Source organism: Squalius cephalus, assembly GCF_949319135.1.
Source record: "Squalius cephalus genome assembly, chromosome: 16".
NCBI lineage: Eukaryota > Metazoa > Chordata > Actinopteri > Cypriniformes > Leuciscidae > Squalius > Squalius cephalus.
Window position 1 is genome coordinate 24,891,997 of NC_137137.1, and position 23,395 is coordinate 24,915,391.

The following is a 23,395-nucleotide window of genomic DNA, read 5'->3' on the forward strand; positions in this document are numbered from 1 at the left end:
CACAGACAGGAAGAGCCACATGAGACCAGAAAAATCAACATCTGGCAGTCGTGAGGAAAGACTTTCACCAGGAAACAAAGGCAAAAGTCAGGGTCTGAGAAAGCCATCAGCTCCAGATGTGAGCACGGCTTGTGTAACTCGGGATGCCGGAGATAACAATATCTATAAATGTAATCAAGACACGTGCACACACGTAGATAGAAGCAGACGCACAGCTGTTGTCAGCATGGTGTTATAGGAGTTAATTAATCTTTTCACTAATAAAAGGAATATTTTCAGTAAAACAACCTTTCAGAAAACATGTTAAAAACTCCCAATTCTTTAGTTATATAAGCTTCACATTGTGGTCTTATTTCACACCAAACTTACTTCAGTTTAAATAATAATTTTAAAAAAGCAGCATTGGTAACAGAAAAATAATTTTGCCAAATGGGTCAATAACACACAAGAGTGTACAAGAGAAAAGGGAAAATCTAGTTCAAAATATATGTACCAAGTTCTTAGAAATGTGCTTAATATCTGTAATGTGTATAGAAATGTGTATTCATGTACATTTCATACACTAGCATTCAAAAGTTTGAGGTCGGTAAGATTCTCATAGGCTCACCAACGCTGCATTTATTTGATGAAATACAGAGCAAAAACAGTAATATTGTAAAATATTATTATAATTTCAACTGTTTAATATTTTTTTTTTTTTTATATATATATTTTTGCCTTTATTGTGATAGGATAGTATAGAGTGGACAGGAAGCGAGGCGGGAGAGAGACGGGGGACGGGATCGGGAAAGGTCCACGAGCCGGGATTCGAACTCGGGTCCCCCGAAGCGCAACGGCGATATATGTCGGCCATGACCATGAGGCTGTCGCTGCCGACAACTGTTTTCTATTTTAATATAGTTTCAAATGTAATTTATTCCAGAATATTCAGCATCTATTATTCAGTCTTCAGCATTACTTGATTCAGAAATCATTCTAATATGCTGATTTGGTGCTCAAGAAACAGTATTATCAATGCTAATAACAGTTGTGCTGCTTAATATTTTTGTGGAAACTATAATAAAAAAATAAAAAAATCTGGATTCTTGTATTAATAGAAATTTCAAAAGAACAGCATTTATTTGAATATATATCCTGGAACATTTAAAAAGTTGTAACTTTTGATCAATTTAATACACCCTTTCTGAAAAAAAGTATTAATTTATTTATCGTACTGACCCTCAACTTTTGAATAGTAGTGGTTTAAAAACAACTTATATTTTCACTCTAAATAGGTCTTAACATTTATTTTCATGATCAAGATGTATTAAGTAAATATACTACTGTTTTCAAAATAACATTTAAGTTAAAAAGTATTTTTTTTTTCAAATACCATGAATTATTAATTCATAAATATCAGGTTCAACCAAAACTAATCTTGCCATGTCATAAAAAGATCACATTTGTTTGCATGTTGGTTATACCACACAAGAAGCATTTTAATAATTTGTTTCTATATATAATGTATCCGGAAAAAAACTATGGACGTCATGTCACTGACCCAAGCAACACTGGTTGTAAAAATGAGTTTAAATGACAAAAACAAACAATGTCAACACACCAACCAAGTATAGTTTTTAAGGTGTAATAATGTAGTGAAAAGCAATATACCTGGTGTTGTTCTTGAACTTGAGGAAGTAGTGGAGGCAGGTGATGCACTGCTGAGGGCCTGGCCCTTCACAGCCATTGTCACCACACTCAGGGTGGCAGGAGCCTTATGTAAGAAAACACAAACTGATCAGTTGAGCTCTGAGAACTTCCACAGATACTCAGTGATGCACAATATAATTAGAAAAAAGCACTTACCCACATACTCCTCACTGTACTCGTCATCAGACTGTGTCTCCGCCACTGAGCGAGGCTTGTCACTGCGGAATGAGTACGGATGCACGGAGGTACCATAAAGTACCAGAGACCACTCTTTCAGCTTGCCTGGAACAAATTACAGTCCGTGTGCAATGAAGTTAAGCTATCATCTATCATTAATATTATTATTAAATTAATATCTACCATCTGTGTCTTTGTCTCTGTGTGTGTGAGAGAGAAAGAGAGAGAGAGAGAGAGCGCCCTGTGATAATATATATAATATACATTCATAGTTTAAAAAAAAATTTTTTTTAAAGAAACAGTGGAGAGTTGTAAGCTATAGGCAATTTATAACAAAAATGCACTAAATCTGTTGTAATAAAATTTGGCTATGGAAAGAATAACTGTAATATAACTTTCGTTAAACATTAGATCTATAGGTAAATGCATTACAAACATGAATTAAAGGATTAGTTCACTTTAAAATGAAAATTACCATATAATTGACTCACCCTCAAGCCATCCTAGGTGTATATGACATTCTTCTTTCAGACGAATACAATTGGAGTTATATTAATAAATGTCCATCGCTTTGCTTCAGAAGGCCTTTATTAACCCACCGGAGACATTTGGAGTTTGTTTATGATGGATGGATGCACTTTTTTGAGCTTCAATCTGTTGGTTGCAATCCACTGCCATTATCAAGCTTGGAAGAGCCAGGACATTTTTTGATATAACTCCAATTGTATTCGTCTGAAAGAAGAAAGTTATATACACCTAGGATGGCTTGAGGGTGAATAAATTATATAGTAATTTTCATTTTAAAGTGAACTAATCCTTGAACTTAATTAACTTTTATGTCTCAGGTCTCACTACTGAAATTTACATTTACATTACATTACATTTACATATATATATACACATACACACACACACACACACACTATATTGGCAAAAGTTTTGGGACGTCTGCCTTTACATGCACATTAACTTTAATGACATCCCATTCTTAATCCGTAGGGTTTAATATGGAGTTGGCCCACCCTTTGCAGCTATAACAGCTTCAACTCTTCTGGGAAGGTTTTCCACAAGGTTTAGGAGTGTTTTTATGGGAATTTTTGACCATTCTTCTAGAAGCGCATTTGTGAGGTCAGGCACTGCTGTTGGACGAGAAGGCCTGGCTCACAGTCTCCGCTCTACTTTATCCCAAAGGTGTTTTATCGGGTTGAGGTCAGGACTCTGTGCAGACCAGTCAAGTTCCTCCACACCAAACTCGCTCATCCATGTCTTTATGGACCTTGCTTTGTGCACTAGTGCACAGTCATGTTGGAACAGGAAGGGGCCATCCCCAAAATTGTCCAAAATGTCTTGGTATGCTGAAGCATTAAGAGTTCCTTTCACTGGAACTAAGGGGCCAAGCCCAACCCCCGAAAAACAACCCCACACCATAATCCCCCCTCCAACAAACTTTACACTTGGCACAATGCAGTCAGTCAACTACCGTTCTCCTGGCAACCACCAAACCCAGACTCATCCATCGGATTGCCAGACAGAGAAGCGTGATCCGTCACACCAGAGAACATGTCCCCACTGCTCTAGAGTCCAGTGGCGGCGCGCTTTACATCTGCTTTACGGCGTGATGTAAAGCTTGGATGCAGCTGCTCGGCCATGGAAACCCATTCTATGAAGCTCTCTACGCCATACCTGTCAACACTCCCGTTTTCCCCGGGAGTCTCCCGTATTTCACACCCATCTCCCGCCCCCCTCCCGTTTTGTTATTTCTCCCGTGAAACTCCCGTTATTTGTATGGCCCAAACGTTGTTATATGAATAATTACATCAATATATTATTCCAAGGTTGTCCAGTTGTCCAGAACTTGTATGAAACCCATCCTACTCACGCAATCAACACATCATACAAATTTCAACCCATTTGTGAGCTCAACCTGGCAACCTACAACCCAGTTGTGCCGTCGATATCTGCGCAGGTAGTAGACGCGGGAAGTTGAATAAGCATTACTGGTAGAAATGGGAAAAGACTCCGTGCTTAGTAAATATTTAACGCAATTAACACAGCATCCGTTTTTTTCTGTCATCCTTTGGCTGCATGGCGTTACATTATATGATGCGCTTTTATTCTTGCTAATGCTTTTAAACCATTCAAGCCATATAGGCTACTTATTTTATAAAACTTTAAAAGCGGAAAGCGCATCACTCACTCCTGGGAATACATTTGACATCGCAGCCTGACCTTGACGGAAATAAATATCCTACGCCAAAAGTAGGCTATACCAGAGAAAAAGTGTCAGCTGTGCTCAGATTTGTAAACCGTACAGTTGCTTTGGTTTTTCAATCCGTACCCGTTTCGCCCCGTGGCTCAAAAGGGACACAACAAAAATAGGGACACACGAGAAAGCCAAAATAGAATGCAAAATTTATTAACAAAATAGAACTATACAGAAAAAAAAAAACTATGTACAACGGTAACGGTGAACAAATTCATAATCCGTGCACGCTTTCGCAATCGTTGTTTTGTAAATCGTCCTTTCGCAATAGTTGTTTGTATTATTCAGTTCCTGTTAAAAATTGTGAAATACTGTTCCAATAGGTGAAGTTACACAACAATATGCTGATTGATTACATAACAATATTTGGATGTAATATTCAGTTCCAGTGAAAATCTGTTCCAGTTAATGGAGTAGGCTAATATTCAGATGTGTAATATCCAGTAGCCTACCAGTAAACTTGTTCCCGCTGGAACAGTTTCTTACAGTAACTGAATATTACACAACATCGCCTTTGTGGCCTATACCTTATTTTAGAAATCTGTTTTTCTGTATATTGATTTGTTAAGATGAATACAACTGTCTTAACTGAATTTTTTTATGATTTGGCGATGACAAAATCATACAAAAATGACCCCCCCCCCCCCCCCGGTCTCTCGTATTTTGGTACCCAAATGGTATGCTCTATGCACAGTTCTTGAGATAATCTGAAGGCCACAAGAAGTTTGGAGGTCTGTAGCAATTGACTCTGCAGAAGATTGGTGACTTCAGCACACTGTGCACCTCAGCATGCGCTGACCCCGCTCTGTGATTTTACGTGGCTGAGTTGCTGTTGTTCCCAATTGCTTCCACTTTGTTATAATACCACTAACGGTTGACTGTAGAATATTTTGTAGTGAGTAAATTTCACGAATGGACTTATTGCACAGGTGGTAACCTATCGCTTGAATTCACTGAGCTCCTGAAAGCGACCCATTATTTCACAAATGTTTGTAGAAGCAGTCTGCATGCCCTCGTGCTTGATTTTACACAACTGTGGCCATGGAAGTGATTGGAACACCTGAATTCAATGATTTGGAGGGGTGTCCCAATACTTTTGGTAATATAGTGTTTAATATATATGCACACACACAGTATATCATTTAGCATATGCTATTATCCCAAACGTTTTTTTTTTTTAATAAATAAATAAAATAGAATAGAATAGTAAGGTTAGTATTAATGGTTAATGGTTAGTAAAAATGGATCAAAGTGCATCTTTAGCCGTTTCTTGAAAATAGCTAAAGACTCAGCAGCTCGGGTTGAGTTAGGCAGGTCATTCCATCAGCTTGGAACAGTCAAGGTAAAGGTCCGTGAAAGAGATTTTGTGCCTCTTTGAGATGGCACCACAAGGCGCCGTTCACTTGCAGAACGCAAGCTTCTGGAGGGCACATAAGTCAACAACAATCATATATATATATTAGGGCTGTAAATATTAACGCGTTAAGTGGTCAATCACCGCTAAACTTCCCATCGCTGCATGTCCAGATAATATGCAAACTACGTTTCTCGGCTGAATAAAGCAAAGCAGCGTCTCGCAAGTAAAGTTTTGATGGATGCGGATTATAATGAAGGTATAGACGATTGCAATGACTAGCACAAGTAAGCACACGTGAGTCTGTTATGTTGATGTGCAAACAAACCATATGTGCGCTTTCGACACACTGATTGCACTGTATTTATGCACCGACACATTTCAGTACAGTCACGTTGTTTTCCACACACATGCAAGATAATGTTTTTATCTGTCATGTGTATGTTGCTGTGTTTAGTAATTCTGAATGGATAAATGTGCATAAATGTATTAATTATATAGACTCCTTATATCATTTGGCTATTAGGTGTCCTTTTGGAGTCTTCAAGTGTCCTTTTTTGAAAAGACACCTACATTTAAGTTTGCGGAAAATTAGGGCTGCACAATATAACAAAATGTTCAAAATATCGCAATGGCTTACGATAACTGAATGATTTTAATACTTCAAAAGTTTACGAAGTGGCTTTTACGAAGTTTTATGTCGACGCAGACAGCATAGAATAGTCTGGACATGACTGTTACATACATGTGACATGCTTAATGTTATTAGGCGCAATAAGCAAAGTACTCACGCACAGAGGAAGCTGCCTCTCGGATTCTCGAATTCTCGAATCCTGATTTAATTTCTCTTCCGCAGCTTATATTGCCAAATACACACAAATTTATGTCAAAATGGCAATCTTGGTGAGTGAGTGGAGTAAACAGAAAGCGCGCATGTAACAATATATTGGATCCGTGCAGTTCTTAAATGACAGCAGCCTAATAAACCTGCTTCCTTCTGTATGCGTAATGTCAATCAAACAACAATAGACAAAGAGAAAATTGCTCACATTTGATTATTCAATTTCTGCTGTTAAATAAACCTAACGTTAAAATGACACTTGTAAAACACTACTGAACGTTGTAGGGATGCTTTCTTCTCACAAAAAGAATGTGAAACATTCATGTTGGTTATATCATTTTTAGTTTTTAAATATAATTTAATTAAAATTTACATTTATTTCAGACAGGACCACTTTGAGAATGAAATTTATTGACAATCTTTGGATTTGGCGACAGGCTTAGGCTCTAAGGTGCTTGAGCTGCCATACTAGACAGCTTAAGTTGAGAATACATCCTTGAGACACAAATCCCCAAGCCTTTTAATAACCAAATGTTTCTTAGCATATGTTTACAGAAGGAGATACAATGATTACGTACATAGAGTTTCTATACAGAATCCACTGCTCTATTATGAAGATGCTAGGAGGTGAAGGGGTGGAGGTGGGTGTAAATGTCTGTGTGACAGACTGCGGAGCATTCGTTGAATGAGCTTAAATACTAAAGTTGATTAGAGTAGGCGGAGTAACAAATCAGCTGAGCGTCAGCTGGCGATCTACGCCTGAATGGTAGAACGGTAGTTGACTGACTGCATTGTGCCAAGTGTGAACTACGCCTGAATTCCATTCAATCACTCAAGCTCTATTTTACACAAAGCATTATCGTATTGCATATCGCATTATTTAACATGTTAACGCATATCGCATTTTTCTTCAATATCATGCAACACTACAGAAACTACAGTTTTGTGAGAATCACCCTTCAATTGGATAGTTTACTTTGCTGGATATAGCAAATGATAACAAAAAAAAAACAAACAAAAAAAACATGTTAAACAAGATAAATCAAGCATGTCTAATTTCACAATAAGTACGCGATTAATCGCACAAAAAGGTGCGATTAATCGTGATAAAACATTTTTTATCTATTGTATCCTCACCGTGTAAGACCAAATGGTGTTTTCAAGGGTGAAAGAATGGTTCAAGTAACGGGTAGTGTGTTTTGTATCGAGAAAATACCTGGTGCCTTCTGGCTCCTGAGTTGGGATGGAGAGTCATAGATCTCTAGTACCCAGTCTCCAGCAGCTTTCTCACCCCAGCAGTGAGTTGTCATGAATTCCCAGTTCTTAAAGCCCTCCATTGAGTGATCAAACAGCCTGCAATAACAACAAATAGATGCTACATCGCAGCACAAAATGCACTCTGCCATGACACTTCAAGCTTAACGTCGACTAGTCGCTGATCATGGCCTGTAGCACTCTTACGCTCTGTTTCCAACAGTTAAAATGACAAATTAATACATACTCTGAGAACTCTTTACACGATATATTTGATTATACCATCTGAATGCTCAAAATGTATCAGGTAAATGCACGTATTAAACAGCTTATTGTACACGCAAGTTAATCAGCACTCTAAACTAATGAGCTGCTGCATTGTTACGCACATGCATACAGACAGTAGCTCGCATGTCACGTGCAGATCGCGCACACAGAAACATTCAGTAGCGCAGAACTGTATTGTCAACACTTCTGTGATTTATCAATAAAAAAAGCTTAGAAACTGAAAAGTTCTAGCATATATTTCTAAGTAACTAAAACCCACTGCTTCACTATTAGTAGAGACGCTGCCAGGTAGAATTAATTCATACGCAACCGCTCTCTCATATAAATTCATACAAATGTAATCTTTACTTTGCTACTTTATCTATATCGCATTTAGACCAAGCAGAAATCTGAGAGAATTATAATGACCCAAAGACAAATAAGAATAAAAATAAAAATAAGCTGTTATGTAGGAGCATATTCCATAACTGTGCACAAGTCAACCCGCGTTCGAGTCGCAGCTCGAGGTTCAGGATTATATATGTTTATTAATGACGTCATCAGCGACTAGTCGACTCGACTTTAATCACATAAATATCGACGTTCAACACCCCTTGTGGAAACTTAGATCACTTCCACTGTCATTCTTGATCAATGTACCTATGTACTCAATATCTGAGCAGTCTGTACTGTACCTGTTGGCAAGCAGCTGTGACTTTGTCCCTGATGGTGAGGTTAGGTTGATTGACAGGTCTCCTCGCCGCGGATGAGTAATTGTTATACGTACAACCACATGCTCCAGATAAATAACATGATGGTTTGCATTATCCGTGCAGCCTGTTGCCTTGTACACAGAACGAACGACATGCTCTGGACGGATGGTTCTACAAGAAGGAAATTGTTTTGTTTGAGCATTTATTATTACTTGTATAACATTATCAATGTGGCCTAATGCCTCATGTTAAAGAGCTGTTGAATATACCTGATTTGTTTGTCAGCATTTTCCACACAGATGTGCTGTGGGGGAACCTGTTTCCAGCGTTCTGCTTCTTTCACCATGGCCTCCGCATCCATTAGCCCAAAGCCATACAGGTGACTGACTGTAAGAATATGTACAACTTAACTGTTCAACAAAAACATAACAATATGTACACAGATTTAGAGTTGTTATGAAAACCAAAATTACCACCAATCATGATGCAGATTGCTGTTTTAAAGGGGAAAATGTATTGTTCAGCACAGTCTGGAAAACCTACAAGACTGATCGTACCTATTTAGTGGTTTAAACAAGACAGGCCCGCTTAAAGAAATGAAAAGCCTGTTACCATTATAACCAGCTGCATTGGTTTTCCAATCAGGAGCGCTGAGATGGCCAGCACGAGACGTCTTCACTATAATGTGTTGCACATCTCGCCACGAAAGGTAAGGACTGCAACAGAGAGTCAAAAATCAGATTAAAAGTGATTAAAAGCATTACTAAAGAATATCTCCAAACTAGATTTTTTTTTAAGGTGCTTTCACACTTGGTTTCATTGTTTGGTCGGAACCAGAGTTCGATTGCTCACCGGTGCGCACCTGAATCGGAAAACAGAGTTCACATTATCCAAAAGAACCAAACTCAAACTCACTAGATGTCAAGTGAACCAGGGAGAACACCAAAAGTGATAGTGTGAAAGCACCCTTACAACTACAAAGTTCAAAACATTCTATTATAATCCAAAGACTTGCACTGGCCACAATTTTCAGCTGCAGTTAGAAAGTTCAGCGTTTGGCTGTCTGGTTGAAGCATTCGCTCCCATAATTTACCATACACAGTGAGATCAAACATCAAACCAAAGAGAGATGAATGCCATGTGTCCCTGAATATCCCCCCAAATTATTAAAACATTCAAACTCCATTGTGCTAGGAATATACAGTCACATGGCAGCCATATGTCGAGGTTTTCCTCAATTTCCTGTGTGAAATTAGACACAGTTGAAACTTACGCTACACGGCATTCAGAATCACACCATTTTAAAGTGGCCAGGAAGCTCCTTGCTCTTTTGAAATTAGGGATTGATGTTCTACGGAAACATACTTTATCATTGAAAATACAAAGCTCTCTCACCAGTCCACCAGAACCTTTACGGAAATTAAGCAGCAAAAACTGGTGATATAGCCATGTGTCATAGTACTGACGTCAAAGCCATGAACACTAACGATTAACCGTAATTAATCTGCAAAACTGAAAATTTAGCCGAAAACTGAAATAAAACCAAAAATAAAGTTTGAGGAAATAACTTTAAAAAACTGGGTAATTGAACTTTTTATTATAATGGCTGACATGTTTACCTTTTGTGCACAGAATAGACACTTGTTGCGTTTAAGTAATTTGAAAGAGTTGAATAGTTGAGAGCCACCACAAATCTCAGAATTATGAGTGGGAAACTCTGGATTTCTGAGTTTGGGGCAAGTCAATCAGAAAACATGGTGGACGCAAAGGATGCAAAGTCTGTAGTTGACGATAAATTTGTTGAAATGCATGGAATTATTTGATTGAACTTTACTTTAGGTGGCCTTGTTGCAGTGTAATTACACAATAAAGTACGGAGTAATATTAATATTAATTAACATGTACTTACTATAGGGTTAGGGTTAGGAGTAGGTTTGCTTGCAATTATGTAGAATTTGCTGTTATGACTGTACATGTAAGGTGTAACATACATGTACATGTAAGTATATATAATTGTAAAAAAAAATTTTTTAAATTGACATCATAATTACAATTTCCCAACTTGTAAATATGAACTTCTCAGTACGACTTAAATGCACAAACTAACATATTCAAAACATGTCAGAAGCGCTAATTAACCATCCCTGTTTCGGTAAATGATATCGGCCATCCAAAACCATTACACCCCAAACCAAAAATTATTGTATGCTTTTCTGGCAAACTTTCTTGGCATTAACCTTATCGGTTGCCTAAATTTCTATGCATCACTTATTGAGCTCACATTCATATGACCACCCATGTTGATATATAAGCTGTTCAACAGCTTCCTCTTATATTACATGTAAAGTGGTTGGTGATAACATAGATAATTTACATAAAATGACATACAAATATCTGTAGATACAAAAACATAAAACAGTGTTAAATTCAGAAGGTCAGTGAAAGGGTGAAACTGGATAACTGGATAAGGGTAACTGGAGTGTATAGTATGACCCCTTTGTGACTACATTTACATTTAATCATTTAGCAGACGCTTTTATCCAAATGGACTTACAAACAAGGAGAGCAATAGAAGCAATTAGATTAAAGACCCATCTCTTTAACCTAGCATACAGTGGTTAAGATCCTAATTCTACTGACGTGGCCTGGAGAGAATATCAGACCCTTTCAAACAACAGCTTTTAGAGAAATGAGAGCATACAACAGGTTTTGGTGAGGAGTTAGCGGCTTACTTTGCTTCCAGAGCAAGAGCAATGATCCCTGCTGCCATCGGAGCTGATGCTGATGTTCCAGTGTGACTGTCTGTGCAGCGCTGCCTCAGATCTGTCGTGATCTAACAGGGGAGACAAAAAAACATAATTATTCTTGTGTATTGTGTTACCACGTGTTAAAGCTGTGAATAAAAGTTAACATGTACACTTTATGATGTGAAGTAACAATACTTGACCGCTCCTGTCACAATAAGCAACACGGTAAACACTTCAAGTATGCAATAGACAGCTTTGCTGATTACAACAAGTGTGTTCTAGTTTTGTTGCATTGTTTTTTGCATTGTTATTTGGGTTTAGTTACCTTTAGTGAGCCAGTAAATTTTTATATCACTTGCATTTCCAACAAATCCGCTCCTTCAATGACACACAATGCACTCAAAAACCTCAAAAAAGAAATCCTGCCAAAGTTTAATTTTTATTAGTTAAATGCACTTCAACATATTGCAGCACTTACTGACAATGAAATGTGCTATAAATGTGCCATTGTGCTACACTCAGCAGTAAATTACCATCACTTTTAGACATTTGTGATTCAGCAGAATGGACTGGATCCACTCAGATCCTCTGTCGGCATCAATTTGAATTTTGTGAGATTCATGTAATAAAATCTTTTAAATGTATTCAAGAGTTGTGTTTGAGGCTATTTGGATCAACTAAACGAGACTAATTTCAGCTGTGGGACATCTGTGTGATCGATTTCAGATTTGATTCTGCTCTTAACAGTTACAGGTACAAAAAAAAAAAAGTGTGGCTAGATGTTTTACAAGTCACCCTTACTGTCTAATTAGTCAGTAACTGGGGAGTTTTTATCTAGTATTTATTTTGTTTAAGATCAGAAGACTTAGGAAGATTTACGATATGAATTAGACTCGGGTGTGTTTAAAGTGAAAGCCCTCTGTGAAAATGTGAAAAGTGACTGATTACACATAAGCATATTATAGTAAATGGACAAAGTTGAGAAAACTGAGATTCTGTGAATTAAAACGACCTGAAACCTGCAGAAGACATCAAAGAGAAGTGCTAATGTCTGTAACACTGGGCCTCAGAAAGTAAAAATGTATTGGGAAAGGAGTTTGAAAGTCAATGTGGAATTTCACACGTAACTCTGAGACAAGCTGAAAGACAAGGAAGAACTGTCGGTCTGTAACTCTCAGAGGAGTGTGTATAAGTGTGTGTGGGCTGTGTAAACCACAGCAGTTAACACCAGGACAGTCTCATGACAAAGTGACCAACAAAGCGGATCAAACACATGCCCAAAGAAATACATCAAAATGCATTAGACGTCAGAATTATTGGCATCCTTGCTAAATAAGAACAAAAAAGCCTGTGAAAATAAATATGCATTTTTTATTTTTTTCGAACGAATCATTGAGCAGTCTCAACTAAAACACATCATTTTGTCTTCACAACATAATTCTCCCTGGTTAGGATGCGGTTCAATTCTAGAAACATGGTGACTTTAAAGCTAATCCAGCAACAGGCCTGTTTTCTAAAAAAGCAGGTCTACTCAGTGCATAAGATCTAGTTGCAGTTTTATGCATTATTTAGGTAACTTACGATTTTACGGTCGTAATTCTCTCCACTGCTGTAGGTGGTGGTGAGGGTTGAGGAACACTCTTCCAGATACCAGGGCTTGCGGCCGCTCTCAGCCGTGCTGCTGATGGAGATCGTGTAGATGCTGTTGGTGTAGCCGTCACATGAACAGTGATCTCGACTCCGACCACCATTTCCTGATGCCCAAACAAAGATCGAGCCCCGTCCCTTCCTGCCCTGTGAGCAAAAACCATAAGTGAACATGTTGTGTTAAATGTGAAATAGGTGCTATTTAAAAAAAAAAAAAGATTATTTACAGTACACTTATTACAGGAACATGCTTCAGGAACAACCTGGGCTTTATGCTTAAGAGAACAATGGTGAGCATGGCTGTGGGGATCAAATTTTACAAAAAAAATTATATATATATATATATATTCAATGTTATTTTTTTGTATTATAATATACTATTATAGCATTTCTTATTATTTCAAATAAGCGTTTATTATTAATTTTCAGCTTTCATGCTTTTATTTTAATATTACTAAGTTTTAATAATTGTGTGATGTGCTTTTGTCATTTTTTATTTTAATTAGCATGAATTTAAATTAAGCCTAAATTTGTTTTTAAGTTTTTAATCATTTTTTATATTTATATATTACTTAAGTTTTATTTAAATTTAAATTATATTTAATACTTTTAATTTTAGTTAACAACAACAATATTGGTTATACTACTAAAAAAATTTATTTGAAATGTTCATTGAATTCAGATAATGGGATCAGGACGATATAATCTTCAGGCATTAATATCCCCCAGCCCAGTCTGAGACCAGTATTATTGACACCAGTATTGTCTATGAGTCTCGCACACCTGAAACACGCCTAAACCACTCCAAACACACCTTTGGCACAGGATACATGCCAATTACTGACTGTGACTCATGGCTCGGGGAAGATAAACTAAAATCACGTCCTAAAGTTCACTGCCATAGCAGGTGGTAGGGTGTGACAAGGAAAGAAAAACACCCTAGGTGGGCCAGACTGCTGAAGAGACGTGACTGATGACCTGAAAATTACACTTCCTGATTTATGAACTCCACACCATATGGAAAAAGACACTTTTACTTGCAGGAAAAACATAACACACTTTTCATATGAACTTTACGTGAACTTTATGTATATGCCGTGATTGTTTTTACCAGTCTGATGCCGTTTTCAAAGGCCTGTCTGGCGAGGGAAGCGGGCCCATCCACGGTTTTGCCATCATCATCTGGACCCCAGCTGGCACTGTAAATATCTATGTGTTGAGGGTGTAGACTCAGTGATTTGGCCTCTACCATGTCGGTCACATCCCCGTCCAACATGCGGACACCTGCAGGACAAGCCGAAAGTTAACCTTATACAAAACACTGAAGATCATTAATACTTTTTCTCAGCAATGATGCATTAAATTGCTCAAAATTTACAGTTCTTGTGAACTTTCCATTTATTAAAGAAGCAAGGGAAAAAAATTAATTAGCACTGATAATAAGAAGATAATAACTGTTTTTCCTGTAGATCTGATCAAATAGTGAGCACATTGTGTATAAAATTAATAAAAAAAAAATCTTACAAACCCCAAACTTTTTAACAGTAGTGAGTTTATAAAAGCTGTAACATTTTTAAATGGACATGTCTTAATGTCCAAAAAATATTGATGAAAAATATGCTAAAGTTGAAAAATATGTTAAAATATGTTAAAGATTAAATGTGAAAGATGGAGCTGTAAAATTGATTTAAAGTTCCAACTTTAAATTTTTTTTAAATGGGTCAAAATTAATTTAGTTGACTTCAACAACCCAAATATTGTTAATATTCTATTGATACTCCATTGTCATTAAATATATCAAAATGTATTGATATATAAACATAATTTAACATACATTTATGTAATACATAATTTTGTGGTCAACGAACCACAAAACAGGGTTCGGATCAGCAAGAAAACAAATAAATATTATGGGGGCACAAATATAACTTTTCTTTCCATTTATTACTTAAGGCACACTTTAAAAACATTGATACCACATCAAAAACTACTAGCCTAACTAATAAAATTCAAACATTATTAAAGGCAAGTGAAAAGTCAGTAAAAAAAAAACAAGAACAAATAACACTAATTAGAACACTAATTACAAGCATAGATAAATACAATATAACAAAGTAAGAAACAAAGTAAGGTCTAAATCTAGTATTCAGGTACAGAAACGTAATAACTAGGCCTAAAAGTAAAATAACAAAAGAGTTCACTGTATAAATTAAATATGGTTTAATATCTGTTAAAGCTGTGTTTTGTTGTTTGATTAACATTAATGACACAGACCAAAATTTAAGCGAAACTTAGATTTGGATCATTTAAATAGCTATCGACCTATCTCAAATCTTCCCTTCCGGGCAAAAACTTTAGAACGTGTAGTTGCTTTAAAGTTGCATAATCACTTTTCTGTTAGTAATCTTTTTGAGCAGTTTCAATCTGGTTTTTGAAAATATCATAGCACTGAACGGCCCTGGTTAAAATGACTATTGACTTACTTTTGGCCTCTGATGCTGGATCTCCTACTATTCTTATTCTCTTTGACATTAGTGCTGCATTTGACACTGTGGATCAAACTTCATCACCTTGAAACAGTTTTTGGTAGTTTTGGCACCATTTAGTGGAACACAGGTCTGATTTTGGACCAGTTTCAACTGGCATGCCTCAGGGCTCAATTTTAGGACCCTTCCTTTTTAGTGTTTATTTATTCCCGCTTGGCCAACTTTTATGAACTCTAGGTATTAAGTATCACTTTTATGCAATGACACACAGATCTATATTCATTGTAAACATGAACAAAGTGAGTCTCATTGCTTACTAAATGTATTTCTGAGATAAAAATGATCGATGGCTAATAATTTTAGTGGTAAATTTAGGTTAATAAGTTTCAATGGTGATAAAAATGAGGTCATGTTTATTGGTTCTTCTCATCAGCTCCACTAGGCTGGCCAAACACCTTTTATCATTGATGGTTCTGTACTTGACTTTCAGGAAACATTTATGAATCTAGGAGAGATCTTTGATCCTTTGATGATATTTGACCCTCATGTACAAAATGTTGTAAAAACTTCTTTTTTTTATCTTAGAGGTATTGCAAAATTGAGTCCCATGCTTTTCAGTTGCAGAAAAGTTAATTCATATATTTGTTTTTACTCACATTGATTAATGTAATGCGCTTCTTATTAGAGTTTTAAGAATACTCTAAATTAGCTACAGTGTGTTCAAAATTCTGCATCTAGAATTTTAACCAGGACCAACACAAGAGATCATATTACTCCTATTTTGAAATCATTGCACTGGCAACCAGTTGATTTTAAAGTTCTTATGCTCACACACAAAGCACTTAACAGACTGGCCACGGAGTATTTATCTCAGCTTTTAACACACCATATATTCCAAATCAAAGTCTTCTCTCTTCTTAGCATGGTCTTTTGGTTGTCGATCAAACACAGTTATGTTCCATGGGTGACAGATCTTTTTCTAGAGCTGCTCCCAGGTTGTGGAACCAACTTCCAGTTGAAATTCAGGAAGAACAGTCTCTTAAGATTTTTAAAACATATTTGAAAACATTTTTTTTAAGTTAGCTTATTGTTGATTGTGGTAACATTGTTGATTTCTTCTTGTTTTAATACACCAATATACTATTGTTGATTTTCCTTGTACATTTACCTTATAAAGCGATTTGAGAAGCTCCCTTAAAGCCGCTATAGAAAATAAAGTTATTATTAATTACAGACAGCAGCAGGTATTTATAGGCTTCTGTCATTTTAAGACCTAATGCAAGATCCAATATAATGATACACATCTGATTTCTTACTCAATCAGTGCGTAATGGGATTTTGGCAATATTGTAATTAAACTTTACCTCGATCAAACTAATGCGATTAAGCTCCTAATCGTAGAACCAAATTCGCATTAAACTATGAGATGAATGCCGATTTGAAATAAACAGGCATGTAAACACCTTAATCGCATTATTACTGAAAAACACATTAACGACAGCGTTTATGAGAATACTTGGGCATTTTGACCATTTTTTGTGTACGTGTCCGTTCAAGTGCAAGGAGATGTGAAAGAGGAATCAATTCTGTGTTCACAAGCTATCTGAAACACGCCTCTCAGTGTGTGCGGCTGTGAGTACCGAATTGAATTCACTTTCGCCTCTTCTTGTGCTAGAATGGTTTAAAATCACTTGAATGTGTAAACTGGCAACTTTCACTCTATGATAGTTAAACTTTGCAATTAATCCGCGAATCACATGCGTGCCGAACCGTGGGGCCTGGTCCGTGCGGATCACAGATCAACTACGATCTGTTTAACCCCTAACTATTCACATTCTGATTTTGTGTAATTTCATAGTTCTGGTGACTCAACTATTCTGTGGTACTGCATGTACACGTTTTTGTGCGAGAACGAACAAAAGGCAGAATTCCCAGGTACAGTAGTGGGTCTAAATCAGACACCAGCTACACTCACCCCCAATCTTGGCGTTGTATGCAATGCCCACCGTGCAGTGGGAGTTGTTGGCGGACGCTGCTACTTCGCCAGCGCACCTCGTGCCATGCCTGAACAGAACACATAAGATGTTAGTGTTAGTAACACACTCAATACACACATTCACTAACTGCAAAAAAAACTAAAACTGGAGACCCTTACGCAAGCACAGGCCCTGTTGCTGACCTATTACACACACTCACTACAGAAGGAACGCAAAAAGTGGACAGGAAACCGAAGAGAGAGACTGAAACAGCTGGGCTGAAACTAAACATGTGTTTCCACAGCCAGCAAAGCTAAAACACAGTGGCTAAATATTTGAGATATTGAAGGAAAACATTTGAGCGGTTCCTCTGCTTCAGACGCAACGTGGATACATTCCTGGCCCAAACTAAACCCACATAAACCTAACACAAATCATCAGCAAAAAAATGCACTAAAACATCCACTAAAGACAAAGACAGACAGATGGAGAGAGAGAGCGAGAGAGACAGAGAGAGATTCGGCTATGGAACCTCCAGCAGTGAACAGCTGCATTGAAAAACTCACGCTACCATGGTAACCACAGTCTCCAATCTAAGCAATTTAAAAAAAGAAAACAAAAAGAAAAAGAAACAAAGATTGTAAAGATCCACAGCAGCACCAGATTCTGGGATGAGACCAGGGTTCGGTCACCATCGCAACCATAAACATTTACAAGGTCAATAGGTCAAAAGGCCAGAGGAACTCCCAGGTGGCCTGTGTGCCAGATCCCAACGCCAATCCAATGACTCCCGACTAAAACTATTCCAATGATTGTCTAATTCTGATGTAGGTCATGTGACATTTAATAGGAAATAATCTGTGATAAAATCCGCAAAGAATGACCACTTCTCTTCAAGTCAAAGTTTTGGGGTCGGCAAGATTTCTAACGTTTTTGAAAAGTCGTCTCTTATGCTCATTAAGGCGGTAGAAATTTGATCAAAAATACAATACAGTAATATTGTGAAATATTTTTTACAATTTAAAGTAACTGTTTTACTCATGTGATGCCAAAGCTGAATTTTTAGCATCATTACTCCAGTCTCAGAACAGCATTTATTTGAAACAAAAATCTTTTGTAACATTATAAATGTCTCTACTGTCACTTTTGATCAATTTAATGCTTCCTTGCTGAATAAAATAAACAATTCCTTTGTTTATAAAAAAAAACAACATATCCCTAACTTTTGAACGGTAGTGTATAAAGACATTAAAAAACACAATGATGTCAAAATTGGAGTTTTATGGATTTTAGACCATCTATACACTACTACTAGACACTAACAAAATTAGCCTACAGTATTTAACATACAAAACAAATGTAATTCGCAGGGATGAGCAATGTATGTTGAATAAAATGTTCTCTAGACTGAAACTTCCTCTCCCCCTAAATTATAAATACCAACTGCCGGTGACTTACAATAGGAAGTAGCAAATCATGGTTTATGACTGTAATGTAAACTAAAGGCTACTGGCAAAAAAAAAAAAACTTCAATAAATTTCACCCCAACTTTATGTTTCCATCCATAGAGCCAGTTATACATACATAATGTCTATCCTTGCATTACTTTAAAAGCCTCAATACTCATGGGAGCCAGGTCTCTAGTTATAAATGTCAACAGTTTAACTACCTTGCTTAACAAGATTATTCAAACTAGCCATGTTTTAGATAATTTAATTTACAGAATTAATAAATCTCTCTCAAACAGTTTTTGAACAAGCAGCGTCGTAGCCACTACCAAACCTGCGATTCTTTTATTATTATTTGCAATTAAACATTTGAAATTTAGAAGGATTTTTTAGAGCACGCAGACAAGCGCCTTTTTATGTTTGCAAGAGATTGTTTACTAACTAATAATTGGAGTGAATTATTCATTCATATGTCTTTTTTTTTTACGCATATCAAAGAATTTATTCTAGAAATGTTTCTATTACTACATGCTTATCTTCTTATTAAAAACTGCATCCACCTCAATCAAACATACATTTTTTTAAAGCACATTATTCAATAACCCAAAATTGACACAAAAATAAGTAGATTATTAATTTTTTAATGCCATGCCATCATCTTTGGCTGTTTTCATGCTGAAAACCAGAAGTTTTTCCTTAAAAATAAATTTAAATTTAAATATCACAATCCAATCAAATATGTACATATGGGAGGCTTTTTTCCTGATAGTAAATATGCAATATGTAGATGGAACAAGGCCATTGTTGCTCTGCCAAGACAATAGTTGACCTGAAAAATAAAGCTGCCAAAAAGAGAAACCATTTATGCCAACTATTGGATCTCTTTTTGATAAATTTCAGTTGCATATCACCCTGTCATATCTGGCTATATATAACATGTTAAACAGCCTATAAAACGCTCTCACACATTTATTTTTTTTACCATTTTGGGAGGCTAAAAATTTACATATGTGGCTCCAACAACCAAATGCATTTACACTTATCCAGTTTCATTTGGAATGAGTCTCAAACCACCTCCAAAAGCATTTCGGAGCGTATTTAGACCTGGTCTTTTCTCAATAAGATAGCTATATATCGATCAGAGAAAATGCATAAAGTGACAAGGTGTAAACAGGCCCTATATTAGATTAGAGAACACGGTCTTAAAGTAACAGTAGCCTCAAACACCTGCTGCCGCTTGTGCCCTTAATGTTAGCCAAACAACAAAAGACTAGGAGAAAATCACTCGCTGCTCTCGACAGAATAACTTCAGTAGCTTTAATAAGAATCAAAATATATTTAATTCATGCAGTGAGTGTCTATATATTGTTTTATTACATTTGTTTATCACCTTTCTTACTTGAATGCTATTACATCAACTGTATCGGAAAAAAAGTATCTTATCTCTAATATGTTCTTATCTTTAATATTAAAGATAAAATAGTTAAATAAAAAGGAGTGAAACGCCGAATTGTCAAAACCCTGCTACGTGACACTAAGTCACATCTGCTAGCAGAATACATGTCAATGAGAAAACCAGAAACACACACCACACCTGAACAGAGCATTCAAGCATTTTCAGAACCGCTCAAGACACTGAAACGTTTCCTACAAAACCAAAGAACAAAAAACTGCTAACCATATTATATGTAATACATAAACCCATAAAGCATATAGAAAATACACAATCACACACACACACACACACACACACACACACACACACACACACACACACACACACACACACACACACACACACACACACACACACACACACACACACAAGGGAAGTGCTGCACATTTGACATACAGCTTAAAGGTCAGACTGGGTCAATAAACTGCAGTTCCACTGAAAGTCTAGTGCAAAGCCCATTTTCATCTGTGAGATATATGAACTTGCACTATTTACAATACACCCTCAGTTTGGAGCTCAAAAGTCCAGCATCAGTCAGAACGACCTCCAGCGGTGAAGCTCACGGCCAAAACCCACCGCAGGGAAATAAAGACTCACATTACACAAACTATCAGCGGAGGAACCAACACAAAACATTCCAGCACATAAAAGATCAACAGCTTGTGTAGGATAGACGCCAAACAACAGGGGAACTGAATAAACCAAAAATACTAAATGACCAGTATATTTTTTTTAGTATGAAGGGAGAAGGGGGCATAAAGAAAAAATATTTTTGAAAATGGTCACAACCATTATTCAGCAACATAAAAGAGACCCATATTTTATTTCTTCTTTGAGCAAGGAAGCTCTCAAAGGCTCTAACTTAATAAATAATAACATTTATTATAATTATTGTTGTTGTTATTATTATTACCTTATATATTAAATTATTAAGAATCATATTTATTCAATTATTATTCAATAAGAAATTAGAAATTGTTTTAAAAATATATATATTTTTAATGATCTTAAATCAGAAATAAGAGAATAAAACACATTTTTATTAAAATAAATATTTTTAAAGCTTTTATTAGATACAAACCTCTTATTATTATTAGTGTTAATTACTACTACTACCACTAATATTATTGTTATTTATTATTCCATTGTTTATTAAATAAATTAGGGGGAAACTTTTTTTTATTCTTTAAACACTTTTTTTTTTTTTAATGGTCTGGGCAGTGTAAATGTGCCTTATGACCTACAGCAGTACTCAGACGTTAACCAATCATAAAAGAGTTCAGTTGCATATGTAACTCTTTAAAGCTACAGTAGCAAAAACAGCCTTTTTAATTCACGCTAAGAAGTTATATAAAACTGAATGTCGATTATTGCAAATAATCTCGAATAACTATGAACAGACGTTAAGGAAAAGATGTCGTGCTGCGAAAGTAGAATATGCCTCATTCAAAGGAGTTAACTGCCAAATAGTTATGTTGTCTATACTTCCTGTCTGGGTGAGAACTTTTGAACTTTCTGTGCTGGAATCCTCACGGAGACAGAAGAAGCTGCTACAGGAGGTGGATGGTATTCTATACATCGTGTCTATACATGCAGACCTAAACCTCCCTTCTCTGGTCTCCAACACACACTTCCTCCTGACAGCAGTGACGGATTCAAACACTCCTCTCTTCCTCGGGCCACGGAAATACTTCTAATGGGGCTTCTAAAAGTGTAAACTAAGAGGAGGAATAGTTGTGCTAAACGCTCATGCATACGTGCACTCACATGCAGAGACCTCCAGATGGGGGATTGAGGAGCATTTCTGTAATACAGCATTCAGCGGTGGCTGATATAGTCAAGAGTCACTACTCTATTGTACATAGCAATAAGTATTACATTTCAGCACATAACTCGTCTCACACTGTTTGAGTTACGGGCATGAATTCTACCTCAGGTGTGATATCGCTTTCTTAAGACTATAATAAAGGGGGGGGGAAATCCTATAGACTTAGACTGGAGGAGGGACATAGAGAATTGAGGGTGGACTTGGGGATATAATATTTTACCATTTACATAAAAACCTGTTTTTGTATTACAGAAATAACAATGTGATTTTTGCATTACTGCAACGTGAATTGGTTGGTGGGATATGTGCCGTTTGTAAGTGAAAATGGTCCAAAAAAATGGTCCTTTATTCACATAAAATGATTATTATCGTTAGCTAAAAATATAAAAACCTGAACTCAAAAGCTGAAATATTACATGAAAAACTAATATTGACAAATAGCTGATATAATTTTAAGATGAAGCACTACAATTATTAATTGGAATAAAAAAACTAAACTAAAATTGAACAAACTAAAAGTGAAAAAAAAAAAAAAAGTTTTAAACCTAAATCATAAGATAAAAAAACTAATTAAAATGACAAAAGCACAAAACAAAATTACTAAAAATTAATCTAACCTTAAAAGAAAAAAGAAAAGAAAAAAAATCTTAAAATTTTATTTAAAATTATGAAATCAAATATTCATAAAAACAGGGTTCCCACATCTTGGTTAACTTCAAATTTAAGGACCTTTCAAGGACATAATGTGGGGACACATTTCAAGTGAGAGCAAGGTTACATTGTGTTAGCTTGTAAGATACATTGTTACAGTTTTCATGTGTCAAACAACTATGCAAAAAAGCTTCTTTTTTTTTGCATTTATTTTTGCCCATTTGACAGAGATCTGATATTCTATTTGTCGTATTTCTGTTTTGCATAAAACTGTAGAATATTCGGTACATCCTATTCCCGCACGTTAACTTTATGGAAACGTACAACACCGGGACCTCACGTGGGAAACACTTAACGTAACGCGTAAATGCGCATAACTAACGTAATTCAAGCAAGCTAGTATGTATAGGTCACGAAGTGTTGGCGAAATATAGATTTTTTTCCAGAAAACTTCTAGCACAAAATAAATTCAAGCACTTTCAAGGACCTGTATCCATGTATGTTTATTTTCAAAAACTTCAGAACTTCTTTTCAAAAAGATTCACAAACTTTCAAGGATTTCAAGGACCCATTGGGAACCCTGTATAATATAGCTATA

The 23,395-nt window shown here is 36.2% G+C and overlaps 1 protein-coding gene across 4 annotated transcripts in view; it reads right to left on the reverse strand.

Annotated features, from left to right (window-relative positions):
• Positions 1 to 23,395, reverse strand: part of pcsk5b (proprotein convertase subtilisin/kexin type 5b) — a 74,749-nt gene that overhangs the window by 42,246 nt on the left and 9,108 nt on the right. For all 4 annotated transcript variants that reach the window (XM_079897138.1, XM_079897137.1, XM_079897140.1 and 1 more), the window contains exons 6-15: positions 17,414 to 17,502; positions 14,064 to 14,236; positions 12,887 to 13,099; positions 11,291 to 11,391; positions 9,171 to 9,274; positions 8,828 to 8,945; positions 8,541 to 8,729; positions 7,541 to 7,677; positions 1,846 to 1,971; positions 1,651 to 1,753 (exon numbers count right to left, since the gene is read on the reverse strand). In XM_079897138.1, the coding sequence (XP_079753264.1) occupies positions 1,651 to 1,753; positions 1,846 to 1,971; positions 7,541 to 7,677; positions 8,541 to 8,729; positions 8,828 to 8,945; positions 9,171 to 9,274; positions 11,291 to 11,391; positions 12,887 to 13,099; positions 14,064 to 14,236; positions 17,414 to 17,502 (1,353 nt within the window). The remainder of the gene's footprint in view (positions 1 to 1,650; positions 1,754 to 1,845; positions 1,972 to 7,540; positions 7,678 to 8,540; positions 8,730 to 8,827; positions 8,946 to 9,170; positions 9,275 to 11,290; positions 11,392 to 12,886; positions 13,100 to 14,063; positions 14,237 to 17,413; positions 17,503 to 23,395) is intronic.